The sequence below is a fragment of the Lissotriton vulgaris genome, chromosome 3_1 (genome assembly GCF_964263255.1).
Source record: "Lissotriton vulgaris chromosome 3_1, aLisVul1.2, whole genome shotgun sequence".
Taxonomy (NCBI): Eukaryota; Metazoa; Chordata; class Amphibia; order Caudata; family Salamandridae; genus Lissotriton; species Lissotriton vulgaris.
The window spans coordinates 326670547-326685836 of record NC_141689.1 but is presented as its reverse complement, the minus strand read 5'-3'; the positions used below and the strand labels follow the sequence as shown (position 1 = coordinate 326685836).

The 15290-nt window shown below is 42.4% G+C and overlaps 1 protein-coding gene across 1 annotated transcript in view; it reads right to left on the bottom strand.

The window, feature by feature from the left end:
- Positions 1–15290, bottom strand: part of SPEF2 (sperm flagellar and cilia associated 2) — a 1087451-nt gene that overhangs the window by 680235 nt on the left and 391926 nt on the right. The window contains exon 15 of the mRNA XM_086960525.1: positions 909–948. Within this exon, the coding sequence (XP_086816651.1) occupies positions 909–948 (40 nt within the window). The remainder of the gene's footprint in view (positions 1–908; positions 949–15290) is intronic.

Here is a 15290-nt window from a genome sequence, read left to right as displayed (position 1 = left end):
CCCAGGGTGAAAGCCAGGCATCCCACTGCGAGGGGCCGTTGTGGAGATTAAGCAAGCTATTGCCTAGAGTTACAGAGTGGGACTCCATGATTGGAATAGGCACCGAGGCGAGAATTGTCAGGTCTGGGGAAATTTGAGCCCAAGACCCGCCGAGGCGGGGAATTGAACCCTGGTCCAGGCCAGATCTCTGCATCAGGGTCTGCCGCTCCAACCACTTGAGCCACACTTCTCCACAACACAGAAGTCCTGGAGATAGGCCTTCCCACTTGGTGCCAGGCTACCCTAGGTGGACCGGTGACCCCGGGTCCAACAGTGGTCTGCTGACCCCAGCAAGCCACCATCTCTTGGTGTGCTAGCCATTCCTAATAGGTTTGCAAATAGCACTTGCCTCATAATTATTAATGAGGCAGGCAATTTGCAACCCCATTAGGAATCTCTAACAGTGTCTGAGACACTGTTGTAAATTGCATTTTGCGAGTCGCAAATTTCAAGTCGCAAAGCAACGCAATTCGTGAATCCCTAAATGTAAGGGTCGTACATCTGCCCCTTTGTCACTATGTCTTAGAAAACCTGCATGCCTACTTACTTACGTTATTGGAATGATCCTTAAAGCCTGCTACTCTACATCCCCTTCCATACTCCCCACACCAACTCACCCTGCCTTTTGTGCTCCACTGCCAACCATCTTTCATAAAGATCCTTAGATGTCGCTCGTAGTACTACCTAAATAAATACATGTCATTCTCCTTTCCAATAATTTAATTTCTCATAAAATGTAAAAGCTTGGGGCCAAACGTAGTACAATAGGAAAAGGAGAAAGAGCACGTGGAATTTGGCCACCTGTAACAGGATCACATTAGCAATAAGGAGAAGCAATTGTTAAGCTTTGTTTACTTGGCATAAGTTACCTGTGTTGTAGTTCCTGAAATCGACCGAACATTGAGTCATCTGTTGGGATAAAATATATTTTACATATAAATGCCATACGTGGATTTGGTGCACAACATTTAGCTAATAGTTTAAACATTAGAGCGATTCTGAGAAGGTATGGCCAAAACAAACACATATATGTACTTGAGTGAAAACACATTAGGGTTACTCTTTTTAATTTTTACGTGTACCTTATTTTTATGTAGTGCAATCTAGTTGCGCAAAAAGGTGCTTTGCAACACAAAATATTATAATAGAAATGTTAGTGAAACACAGAGTAGGGTCCCAAATAGATCCTACTACATAAAGTATACAGTGACAGATATCTGAAATGTAAATAGACCAATTGCACACTGAAAATAATGGAAGAGGAAAGAAGGGAGCAAGGAAAATAAATATTGGCACAGCAAACAGTATTTTTAAAGACGCAAGGGCATTCAAAATGTCATGCCTTCAAAAGTTGCAATCCTAACCTTCCTGTAGCAGGCTACAGGACCTTAGGGCGTTATTAGAGATTCTTACTAATTTTACACCAGCCTTTTTACTCAAAAACATAAAATATACACACTGCAGAATTGAAGGTAATTTTTGTGTGGTAAGTTAGGCATGCTAGGTACGATAGGCTAGGCATTGTTTGTAAATAGGTATGGGAAGTTAGGCATGGTACGTAGATAACCTACGTACCATGTGGTAGTTTAGGTCAAATGTAGAAGAAAAGGTACTGTAGCTAAGGTAGATTGATATGGTGGGTATATATTATTGGTATAGTGAGGAAGTAGGTATGGTAGGTAAGTAGTTATGGATGGTAGGTTTCGCAGGTATGGTTGATAAGTATAACAGGTGTGGAATGTGTAATAAATTAGTTGTGGTAGGTAAGGTAAGTATGTTATCTTAAATATGGTAAGTAGGTAAATATCATAGGTTGGTAGGCTTAAGTATGGTAAATAGGTAGAGTAGGTAGGTATTGTAGGTAGGTTTGGCAGGTATATCAGGAAGATGTAGGTAAATAAGGTATGGTAGGAAAGGTATAGTAGGTAGATGAAGCAGGTTGGTATGGTAAGTTAGATATGTTACACTAGGTATGGTGTGATAGGTTAGGTATAGTAGGACATCCCATTTTTGTCTGATATTTAAAAGTTTGCAATATTAAATCATTTGGCTAGACTTCTCACATGCTGATCATAGCCTTATTAAGATGAAGACAAAAGAGGTAAAGCAGACTTTCTGCTTAGAGATAAGTGGTTTACTATACAAAATGTTGCAAATTATTTATGTATGTTGCGTACAATTCACAGCATTAAATATAAAGAACAAGTTATGTAGGAGAAGAAAATATTGGTTGTTTACAAAAATTAATCACAGTTAAATAGGGATCCATTAGCAGAGTTAAGCAGCACCCTCTAAGAAGAGTGTTATGAAATCGAGACAGAAGATGATTGACGTTGAAAGCGTTGAACTTAAAAGGCATGAACAGCAAAATAAAAATTGCAAGGTAGCTGTTTTTAATAAAGGAACAGTATACTTTGTGCATTTGGAAAAAAACTAGCGTGCCATCACATCTTCACTTTGTGAACAAAAAGCTGTAAATATGTTCATGATGGCAGTGTAATTCAAATGACCTCACAGGCTGGTTAGTGAAACTGCGCCTTTATTTATGTCAAGTTAGGCTCAAACAGCAAGAAGTAAAGCCAACGATCAGCTATTTCAATGTCATTGTGCCAGCGAAATAAAGACATAAAAGACACGCCAGGACTCAATTTCAAACAACACATCATCTTGAAGAACTAGTTTATCACACAAAATAGCCAACATAACCATCCTCAAAATGCTACAGCACTGACGAATAACCCATCCAACCAATGGCAAACCTTGGAAAAAGTATAAACACTGATCGCTGAAGAGGTCTTCACCAAAGCCCACTCCTTTCCACTAATATTCAATATATTGATGACAAGAACTTTTGCAACAGACAGCTAAAGCTATACCAAGACCTAAAAAGCCTGTGTACTGAAAAGAGTTACCGTTAGTAGAACCACCAACAGGTTGAGGAAGGAAAGACTGAAGAATGGATCAGGGGACAGATGAATGGTAATGGGTGAGAAGAAGGGTTTGAAAACCTAGTTTCAGAAAGCAGAGAAAATGTTTGCGAGTTTAATAATTTTACTGTGCAACCATTTTGGCTAGACTCACACCTGCTTAGTGTCAGGACACCCTCCTGGCTAATAGTATGTTCTAAAAATCTGTATAACATAACATAACACCCCTAAACCCTAAATATACCTTACAACGCCCTATGCACATGCCATTATGTATATATATATATATATATATATGATGCAATAGATGTGTTTGAGAGAAGGGTAATGCAATAGTTTCTTGATCTCTCAAAGGAAAAGTTGTACGGTAGAAAGATGTTTCACAGGCACACATAGCTGCTTTTGAGAATTTAAGAAAATAATATCATACAATAGTCATAAAAAAATTTAACAAAGGAGGGAATGTTGTGTTGTCGAAAAAAATGTACATAGAGGAAGGTATGAAACAACTCTCAGATAGAGAGAAATATGAATTGAGTAACAGATGTGAATATGATAAATCTGTAAAGACTTACCAAGTACAACTGGCAGAATGCAAAGCCAAGGGGTTTTTGGAGACATGTGAACATGATTTTCTTGCATGTAAATTTCCTAAGTTGCCTGCACTTTATTTCTTACCCAAAATCCATAAAAACAACCGGAACACCCCTGAGAGACCTATTGTGTCCTCCAGGGGGAGTTGCCTAGAACACACATCAAGGTACGTCGACTGCTTTCTTCAACACCTGGTACAAAACCTCCCCTCTTATGTGAAAGATACTGGGGATTTTCTAAGACAGCTAGACAACATTGAATAGAAAAAATATTATGATCTGTTATGCCTAGACATGACAAGTTTATATACTTTTATTCCTCATGATCTTGGTCTAAAAGCCTGCTGTCACTTTCTTAGAGATAGATCACAAACCTACTTATTCCACACGGAAATGTTAATTGAAATGATGACATGTTGCCTTATACGAAAATTCTTTATTTTTGACAACGAGATCTTCAGACAGACCCTCGGAACAACGATGGGGACCTCCTTTGCTCCTAGCTTTGCAGGTCTCTATCTAGGGTACTGGGAGGAGTCAGTTGTCATAAAGTTGGACATCACGAAAGCTAAAGTAGTTATATGGGCACGATATATTGAAGACATTTGTTGTGTGTTGAATGAAAGTGAGAAGGTAGCCAATGAATTTGTTGATATGCTTAATGACAATGTTTTCAACCTGAAACTAACTAGTCAATTCTCTAAAGATACAATTGAGTTTTTGGATCTTAGATTGATTGCTAAGGGTGCTACATTTAAGTGTTCTGTTCCGTAAAGAAACTGCACGAAACAGTTTATTACAGGCAAGGAGTTGTCACCCTAGCAGTTTAATTGAAAGTATTCCGCCCTGTGAATTGTTGCGGGCGAAATGCATGTCCCTTATAAAGAAGGCCAGTCTAGAGGTAAAAAAACGATCCATACAGATATTACTCAATAAAAAAGAGAAAGTGAACTCAGACCCTGAGCCCAAGATTAGATTCATCACCACCTTTAACATATAGGCCCATAAAGTAAGAAAAGGACATGCCAAATTTTGGGAAGTTCTTAAAACAGATAAAGACATAGCTGAGCATGTGGAACCGGCACCACAAATGACTTTCAGAAAGGCAAATTCCCTTAAGGATACCCTTTGCAGAGCCCTGGAATCACCAATCCCAAGAACCCTAGGCATACAAGGCTTCAATACTTGCCGTAATTGTAAAGTGTGTAAGAACAGTAAAAATTGTAAGGAATGTAAGTTGTCTCCTAATTGTAAAACTTTCACTATTCAGAAACACTTAACATGTTGTCTATACCCCCGGCTACCGTGCAAAAAAACATACATTAGAATCACAACACACAAAGCGAAAAAGCGTGTATTGGAGCACCTTTGTGCCATAAAAAATGGTGACAGGCAGTATCTAGTGGCAAGACATTTTCAGACACATCATAATCAAAATGTTAATTTATTAACCTTTTGTGTGTTGGACACGAGCGGAGTTAACGAAAGAGGAGACACTTTGAATCAAGAATAATTATCCAGTATCAGACATTGATGCCAGTAGGGCATAACTGTGATGAAGAACTTTCTGTTCATCTAGGATATCTCCCGCTTAGCAGTGATTTAGTTAATGATTTTCATGTCGGGAAATCTATAACTTAGTCCTTAATAAGACCTAGCTGCACAATGTGTAACTTTAGTTCTTTTTAATTGTTCTCTGTAAAATGAACCGTATTAAACCTTAGCAAGCCTTTTTGTATATTGATTTGGACTGTGTTTTTGTGTTTTTTAATAAGTATGGTTATGTGTTCCTTTGACAGTATATAATTCTACTACTGTCTGTTTTTTTCTTTCAGATTCTATGTAAATTGCAGTATGTGAGAAGAAGGTATCTGAGTTACAAATATCTTTAAGAGCCTGAGACGGTGCCTTGCAAGGTTCTTATGCAGAAGGGAGCATGAACAAAAAGCGGACAATAAAGTTACGGAATTTTGACTGTCTAATACGTTTGTGTAACATTCCTCACAGCACTGCAATAATGAATATATGCAATGCCCGGTATTTCAATTAAATCTGTTTTGTTAAATTGTGGACAAAATCTTTAATTATTCATTTATATTTTTGAGTGAATGATCTCGATAATGTTAAGTCTGCTCACTATGTCTATTTGACTTGGGATCACATGGTGCGTTTATTTAAATCAATGTGAAACTGACACAGTTTACTCGTGAGCAAGGGGGCAACCCCAATACGCGTAGAGTATTGTCAAAACCTTGGTGAATTAAAAGACCACTTTCGCAACGATTGTATTCCATGGCATGCTGTTCTTTCATGACTGAACTCAGAGTCTTTGTAGTATATTGTGGGATTCGCAATCCCGCTGTGGAACCCCGTCGTTGGAGGCAGGGGTTAGGAGGCGATTGCTGTGCACCGCATGGCTCTGCTGTGGGAGAAAAATATATATATACATATATATATATCACTGCTCAATGGGGAGTGTTCCTGAAGCAAACCTCACGCAGACAACAGGCAGCTTTCCCCAAAGATTTGTTAAAGGTATGAACCGCCGGTATCACCAGTAAAATGTAAGCATTTGGCCACAGTCCGATGCGTTTTGAGTTGCCTCTTTATCCACGGAGATGCAGCCTTCAAGCTCTTAAATGACCCCGCCTCTTATGTAGATGCTCCAATCACCTGCCGAGATCGGCACTCTGTATAAATGGCGTTGCATTGTGGGAGACAGAGTAATGAATTAACAATCCACAAATGGAAGCTATTGTTGAATGTCTGCTAATTAAGTTCAACATGAACCCCGCTGAAGACGGCTGTTCTAATCCTGTCCTGTTGCCACCACCCCATAGAAGGGGGGCCACGGGCTATTGACTACAGAGCTCCACTGTAAGTGGGGCAACAGAACAGGATTAGAACAGCCGGCCTCAGCGGGGTTCATGTGGAACTTAATTAGCAGACATTCAACAAGTGCTTCCATTTGTGGATTATTAATTCATGACTGTCTCCCACAATGCCATGCCATTCATACAGAGTGCCGATCTCGGCAGGCGATTGGAGCATCTACATAAGAAGCGGGGTCATTTAAGCGCTTGAATGTTGCATCTCCTTGGCTAAAAAGGCAACTCAAAAAGCATCAGACTGCGGCCAAATGCTTACATTTTACTGGTGATACCGGCTGTTCATACCTTTAATAAAGCTTTGGGTAAAGCTGCCTGTTGTCTGCATGAATGAATGAATGAATACACTCTTCTATAGCGCATGGCTACCCTAAGGCATCCAAGCGCTGTGTGACCTGGGAACAAGGTACAGGCACTCACTGAAACAGGAATGTCTTCAAGAGCTTCCTGAAGGCCAGATGGTTAGATTCAAGCCTGATGTTGTTGGGGAGAAGATTCCAGAACTTGGCCGCTTGGAGGGAGAGCTGACGGCCGCCCATGCGAGCCCGTTTCACCCTTGGTGCTACTAACAGATTACGCTGATTAAATCTCAAAGGTCTGAGAGATAGCTGTCGACGGAATAGAGGGCAAAGAATAGTGGGGCCGGTATTCGATATGGCCTTATGAGCCATACACATGGTTTTGAACAGGATCCTTTCCTGAACTGGCAGCCAGTGGAGAGACCGGAGTGTGGCCCTCGCAGAGCTACGTCTGGGTACATTTATGAGTAGCCGGGCAGCACAATTCTGCACTGCTTGCAATATTTGGATGGAGCCTGTGGGGGGCCCCAAGGTAGACAGCGTTTGCATAATCCAGCCGTGAAAGAATCAACGACTGGACCATCAGGCGTCTAGCCTCAAAGGGGAGAAGAGTCAAGACCTTCCTGAGGACTCGAAGCAGACCGTAGCAGGTCGCAGCAACTTTTTTGACCTGATCTTGAAATCCCAAGGAGGAATCAAGCCAGACCCCCAGGCTCTTAATCTGATTCTTGGGGATGGGAGGGGGGCCCAGATAGGTTGGCCACCAAGGATCAAGATTAATGGGTGCTTTGTGTCCCACAAGCATGATATTAGTTTTGGACCCATTTAATTTGAGGAAAGAGGCAGTCATCCACTCTAAGACCTTGGTTACACAGGGTGTAAGATTGTTAATCCCCAGGTCTGAGGTGCATTCCCTTGCAAGGGAGACCACCAACTGCGTATCATCGGCGTAGGTGACAAGCTGAATTCCCCAGGGAAGAACCACCTCAGCTACTGGTCTCATGTACATGTTAAACATGGTAGGGCTGAGAGAGGATCCCTGGGGAACGCCGTGATGCCGTGGCAGTTGTTCCGATGATACTTCATCCTCAAAAACCGAGAAAAATCTCTCAGATAAAAAGGACTGAAGCCATCTTAGGGCCATTCTGGCAACCCCCACCTGACGCAGATGGTGTAACAAGAGGGGATGGTTTACAGTGTCGAAGGCTGCGCTGAGGTCCAACAGGACCACCGCAGCGCAGCCTCCGCCATCCACAATACTCCTGGTCGTTTCCACCACTGCCACCAAGGCAGTTTCCGTCCCTTGTTTAGCTCTGAATCCCGTCTGGGTGGGATGGAGAGCTCCCCTAGTCTCTACAAAAGAGGACAAAATTTGATTACCATGTTTCTCGGCTATCTTGCTAAGGCCAGGCAGCAATGAAATGGGCCTATAATTGGAAAGGTCTTCAGGGTCAAGATTAGGTTATTTTAGGAGTGCTTTGACTCTAGCTAGCTTCCAGGTGGGAGGCACCACCCCTGTCACAAGGGAGGAATTTATAACCTGCATTATAGCAGGACATACCGTCCCCAAAACCTGTTTGAGGGCCGTGGTGGGGCAGCATCCAACGGGGAACCCGATTTAAGATTACCAACAAGTCTTTCCGTGGTGGCAAGATCGAGCAGCGGAAATGATTCAAGGGTTCCAAGGGAGTTTGGGGCGACGACAGAGGTGACCAAGTCAATTCCCTTGATAGGATCAGGGGCCTGGACACATGGCGGAAAGCCAGAGTAAATATTGGTCACCTTGGAAGCAAAAAATGCGGCATGGTCGTCGAACCGTTTCTGGGGATCAGGGGCTACACTACTGGGACGAGGGGGGGTAACCAAAGATTGGAACATTTTGAATATTTCCCTAGGTATGTTGGCTGCGTCCAGAATTCTATCCTGAAAATACCCAGCTTGTGAGGTTTTTAACTGGTTTTTGTAAGTTCTGAGCGCTAGTCTATATTCATTTTTGCTTGTGGCTGAGAAATCTTTCCTCCATTTCCTTTCGGCCCGTTTGCAGCATTGTTTTAGACCCTTTAGTTCCCCAGAGTACCAGGGCTTCTTATTCGGGCCAGTCTGATGGCACATTTCTTTCTTGGGCAGGATGGAATATAAAGTGGTATCTAACCACTTGTTAAAGGCTGCGTTAGCAATAGCAGGGTCATCTTGATAGACTGGGGGAGATCTATTTAGCCCGTCCACCCACTCCTCCGAGGATAGCTTAGACCATGTCCGGTTAAGTTTCTTACATAGACTTAACATATGATTCTGATCAGGTGGGGTCCAGACAAAGGAGAGCAGTGCATGATCAGACCAAGGAACAGAAATGGTCTGATCACCGTTAATATTTCCCACATTGGTGAAAAGATGGTCAATTAAGTGCCCTGCAAGATGTGTAGGGCACAACACGATTTGTTTTAATTGGACTACCCCTAAAATGTCCAGCAGAGCTTGCGATGAAGGGGCCTCAAAGTTATCAAGGTGAATATTAAGGTCCCCAAGAATGGTAAAATTAGATTTACTACTTATGGAAAGGGAGATCTTGTCAAGGAGATTGGTGCAAAAACAGTGCAGAGCTCCCGGGGGCCTGTAAACAAGAATGCCCGAGAAGGGGCAAGTGGGGAATAATTATAGGGAGAACCCTGGGCTTTCACAGTCCGAAAGGGGGCTCTCGGAGGTTCGGTACACGTATGTGTCTTTATGTATAATAGCAAGCCCTCCCCCTCGGCCTGTTTGATGGTCCAGCCTGCAGATTAAAAAGTTGGGTGGGAGGGCACGACGTTTCAGTTAACCACGTCTCGGTCAAGAAGAGTACGTCTGTGTCTCGCTTCTCCAGAAGCAGGCGAATTTCCACTGCGTGCTTCGGGAGGGAGCGGCAGTTCATCAAGGCCAAAGAATAGGAGTTGGTTTTACAGTTCGGTCGACCTCTGGGATTACAGTGTGGGCAGAAGATCCACACCTTCTCGAATGGTGTACAGCTGGGACAGAGGGCGGTAGATCTATCTCTCAAAGACCGCAGCTGATAGTAGCGAACTTTCTCCGGAGCGAGGCTTCCCATGTCCCTCATCCCTAGCCACGACCTGGCCCGGCCTGGCACGGACGGGCACAGATGGGCTTTCCTTAGGCGCTTCTTTGGCCGCGGTTTACTTCATGGACACTCCCCATTGAGCAGTGGTTTTTAGTGGCCGGCCTGCCGCTGAACCAGCACCACCCTGTAGAAGCGGGCCACAGGGTTTTGACTACAGAGCTCCAATGTAAGTGGGGCAACAGGACAGGATTAGAACAGCCAGCTTCAGCGCGGTTCATGTGGAACTTAATTAGCAGACATTCAATAAGCGCTTCCATTTGTGGATTATTAATTCATGACTCTGTCTCCCACAATGCAACGCCATTCATACAGAGTGCCGATCTCGGCAGGTAAATGTAGCATCTACATAAGAGGAAGGGTCATTTAAGTGCTTGAAGGCTGCACCTTCTTGGATAAAGAGGCAACTCGAAAAGCGTCGGATTGCGCCCAAATGCTTACATTTTACTGGTGATACCGGATGTTCATGCCTTTAATAAAACTTTGGGGAAAGCTGCCTGTTGCTTGCGTGTGGTTTACTTTATAGACACTCCCCATTGAGCAGTGATATTAAGCGGCCGTCCTGCCACTGAACCAGCACCACCCCATAGAAGGGGGGCCACAGGCTTCTGCATACAGAGCTCCACTGTAAGTGGGGCAACAGGACAGGATTAGAACAGCCGGCTTCAGCGGGGTTCATGTGGAACTTAATTAGCATCTTCTAGTTCATACTAGACCAGCCCCAAAAACACCAAGAGAAAATGTTTCTCTGTGGGGCAACCCAAAAGTGACAGGCCATTACCCATGCGGCTCCTGTTCTGTTTGTGGTCTCACAAGACCAACGAAAGAAATACAGCTCTTACCGAATTTCAAATGGACCTTGAACAACCATACCAACTGCAACACGACTCACGTTGTATACATGATCCCATGCCCGTGCAAAATGAATTACATTGGGATGACATGCAGGAGAGCGAAGCAGAGAATATGTGAGCATAGGAGCAACGTAAAATGTAAGAAGAGCACCACAAAAATGGCCACCCACTATCTGGAAAAGGGCCACACTGTATTTGATCTGCAATGGGTGATTCTTAAAACCTTACCGAACAAAGACCACAATGCTGAGAGAACCCTATTTGAAAAGGTACAAAGATGGGTACATAGACTCATGACTGACAGCGAAGGATTGAATGACAATATACCTTGGCTGTCTTTAGCAAGAAAATAATTATCCTGTAACGAATTTTGAGTCGAAACCCTCCCCTTGCCTCTCCATGACCTGAGAACACCATGGTTTATACCTCATACGTCATAGAGAAAACCAGAATAACACTACATTTATGTACCTATGGGGTTACCACAGGTCTGACACTATCGTATTTATTACGAACAATGCACCATCATGGTGGTCACAAAACCTCCATGACAGTTGCAACATTTCATTGTTCCCCAGAAAAATACCTAACACAGAGGTATTTCCTAGAGAAAAGATTACCTAACCTCTACAAAACCACAGGAGGGAATCAGCCCACAAATGCCACCAACGCATTTATTTACAGCCTATTGAACCTAGTCCCCTTTTTCGAAACAACTAGGCGGTGATCTACGAATTAATCTATAAAAGCCGGCGCTCTACTTAATATTCTTGGTAAGACCGTAGAGTATGAAAAGAAATACTCCCTTGTGTTAACACGATCTCAACCGGGAATCTCGGAACCAAAGACAATGCTCGATCACCATGGTTATATAAACAAAAGGATTAGACCAATAGGAGATCACCAGCAATACAGTCACGGCCCATTAAAAACGACCCGGAAGCAACACCAACTGCTTCCGGTTCGGTAAGAGCAGAACAGCGCGCACACAGGGAATCTGAGGAACGGGCGCAATAGGTAGCGTGAGGATACACCATGAAAACGCCCTCTACAAAACCGCAAGTATTCAACAAAGCCCCTCCTAACTGCTGGCTTATCCTTACCTCCCTTTAACCCATTCCAAGAGCTCTATCAACCGAAGGGAGTGTGCATAATAATTGCGCGAGGTAAAAAATGAAATGACTCGGGAAGCGGCGGTGTTATCTGTGCTGCCACTCATTCCACCCGCAGTATACGATTAAACACCTTTTAGCCTGTCTCAGTCACGATGTGTATCCCACATCAAGTCGAGTGCCTCACTTAAGGGGAATACGCACTGATAAGCGAGACCCGCCCTAATCACTGCGCCACTTGAATGAACTTCACAACACAATGAGTGACAAATAGGCACAATCACTGCCGATAGCAACATTAGAATTCCACATGTATTGCTATACAAACCAACATAGATCCACGTTTGTTTGCCAACACATGCATGCTGTTTCACTCAGAAGCATGCCATAGTCATCTGCATGAGTAAGGAAAGTATAAGAGAGAGTTGACATTGCCATGAATGAAAACCGGTCTTGTAAAGTATTGCCATTTTTTAGTTGTTTAATGTCTATCAATTGATAGAAATGAGAAGCAATCACTGCTTAACGTGTGTCCCCCCACATCCCCCTCCCTGTATGCGTGTTGCAAACTTGTGTTTACTCGTTACAGGTACCATAAGACCTCCAAAACATAGGAACAGGTCAATAACCTTTTTCTTTCACTTATTGAGCACTTTATTTATATACTCCTTCACGTTATCTCACTAACGGTCCTGATGAATGCCCGTTAGCCCTAGAATCCAGGCAACCAAGGCAGAAACATGTCGACCAATTTTTAACCACCCCCCCTCTTTTCAATTTTGTTACTCTAAGTGCAACTATTACTCATTATCCAGTTTACAAGATGCACTACAATAGAGTTTACCAGACCCGAAACCAGACAGAATAAAATTCTGAATTTCTGACTTTTGGGTTTTTTAATAATTTTTATCTCTGGCTCACTACTGCACCAACCTTGGGTAAGAACCTCCGGGTGGAGGCTGCATAACTAAATAGACCTAATGATTATGCACACACGTGATCTATAAGCGGAGAATCAAGATATACTGCTTCGAAACCACCATACCCATCACGTGCATGAGGGTCTTTTTTCTGGGACACCCTTTGTCAGTCCTGTATACTTAAGGTTGAGCAGGACAAGTGATCCTTTCTCCTTTGATTAGCAATGAACTTAATTAGCAGACATTCAACAAGCGCTTCCATTTGTGGATTATTAATTCATGACTCTGTCTCCCACAATGCAACACCATTCATACAGAGTGCCGTTCTCGGCAAGCGATTGGAGCATCTACATAAGAGGCGGGGTCATTTAAGTGCTTGAAGGATGCATCTCTTTGGATACAGAGGCAACGCAAACACGCCAGACTGCGGCCAAATGCTTACATTTTACTGGTGATACCGGCTGTTCATACCTTTAATAAAGCTTTGGGGAAAGCTGCCTGTTATATGCGTGTCGTTTACTTCATGGACACTGCCCATTGAGCAGTAATATTTAGTGGCCGTCCTGCCGCTGAACCAGCACCACCCCATTGAAGGGGGGCCACAGGCTTGTAACTACAAAGCTCTTCTGTAAGTGGGGCAATAGGACAGGATTAGAACCGCCGGCTTCAGCGGGGTTCATGTGGAACTTAATCAGCAGACATTCAACAAGCGCTTCCATTTGTGGATTATTAATTCATGACTCTGTCTCCAACAGTGCAACGCCATTCATACATTGTGACGATCTCGGCAGGCCAAATGCTTAAATTTTACTGGTGATACCGGCTGTTCATACCTTTAATAAAGCTTTGGTGAAAGCTGCCTGTTGTCTGCGTGCGGTTTACTTCATGGAAACTCTCCATTGAGCAGTGATACATTTCCGTTTTTTGATATAACATAGCGAAAACGGCAGGCAGAGGGTATATTGCCATGTAGTGATTGCCGGTACATACACTGCGGGGATGATAGGAGTAAATTGTTGTTGTTGTTGAAACAGACCTGTTGCCCAAAAGGAGCACATTATTTGCTTTCCTAAATTAATTATATTTTTTATGAAAATTAGCACAATGAGTACGTATATTGTGTATGACTATAAATGTACAAATTTGGAGAGAAAATTCAACAACCCGAGAGTGCGTATTCATTGAGAATTTTCAACTGAAGATTGTTATTGGGAATTAATATGCGGCTGGGCTCTGCCGCCGAGTGCGCACCAGATCTAGAAGCGCCCATGGTTTGTGTGACAGCGAGCCAGCCTCAGGAAATATATCTATATATCTATATATATCTATATCTATCTATCTATATATATATCTATATATATATATCTATATTCACAGAAAAAACCATAGGTTTTAGGCCATATATAGTTAGGAATTTGCATTTACAAAACCTTGAAAATTCACTGAAAAAACCATTGGTTATAGACCATATATAGTTAGGGATTAGCCTTTTCAAAACCTTATTTTACTCACACAAAACCATTGAAATTTCATATATAGTTAGTTGCACTAACTATATATCGCGCACCCGCAATCCACTGCTGATGATGTCACATATTACATCATTCATGACATGGTTAGTGACATCACTGATGACATCACTGATGACATCTCAAATGACATCACTGATGACATCACTGATGACAACATCCAGTGACTGTATGTTTCTGTAAAGTTAAAATATGTCTTACATATTGAAGAATGAGTGGATTTATAAGTGTCTGGATGAAGGATTTAGTAGGTGCATGACTGACTGTATGAGTGAGTGATTAAATGTGTCTCACTGAGTGCATGGGTTAGTGACTAAACTGTTTTAATTTGTGCATCATTATATCTGTTGTTCTACAAACTGCTGCATATGTTGATCAGTAGCTATATGAGTAACTGTATGGGTTATTCATTGGTTGTCCAAGTATTTGTATGGGAAACTGAGTGTGTGTGTATGGGTGGCTGGGAGGTGTGTGACTCTGTACATAGATGTGTGAGTAGTTGATTCACTATATGTATGGGTTCAAAAGTGCATGTGGAAACAGCTGTATGGGCGGTTGACTGTGCATGAGTGTATTAGTGAGTGAATGGATATCTCAGTGCTACATGTCAAAGTAAGTACATATGTAAAACACAGTACATGTGAGAGTTGACATATATAAATAACTGTGCATAAGAGCCAGTGAATGTGTGAGTGGCTGTATGGATCATTGTGAACATGTATCAGGGATTGTATAAGAGAGTAAATATGTGTTAGTATATGTTTGAATAAGTAAGGTGTGTATAACTGTATAGTTGAGAAAATGGAGGTGTGATTGATTTTTTGCATAACTGACTAGGTGTGTGAGTAACTCCATGGATGAGTGACAGTCTGTGACTGTCTGTTTACACTGATTGTATCTAAGGTTATATTAGAGTCTGAAGAGGTTCATGGTATTATCACATGAATGATATCATCAGTGATGTGATCAGTCATGTCAAATGAGATGTTATCAGTGATTTTATCAGTGATGTCATTTGAG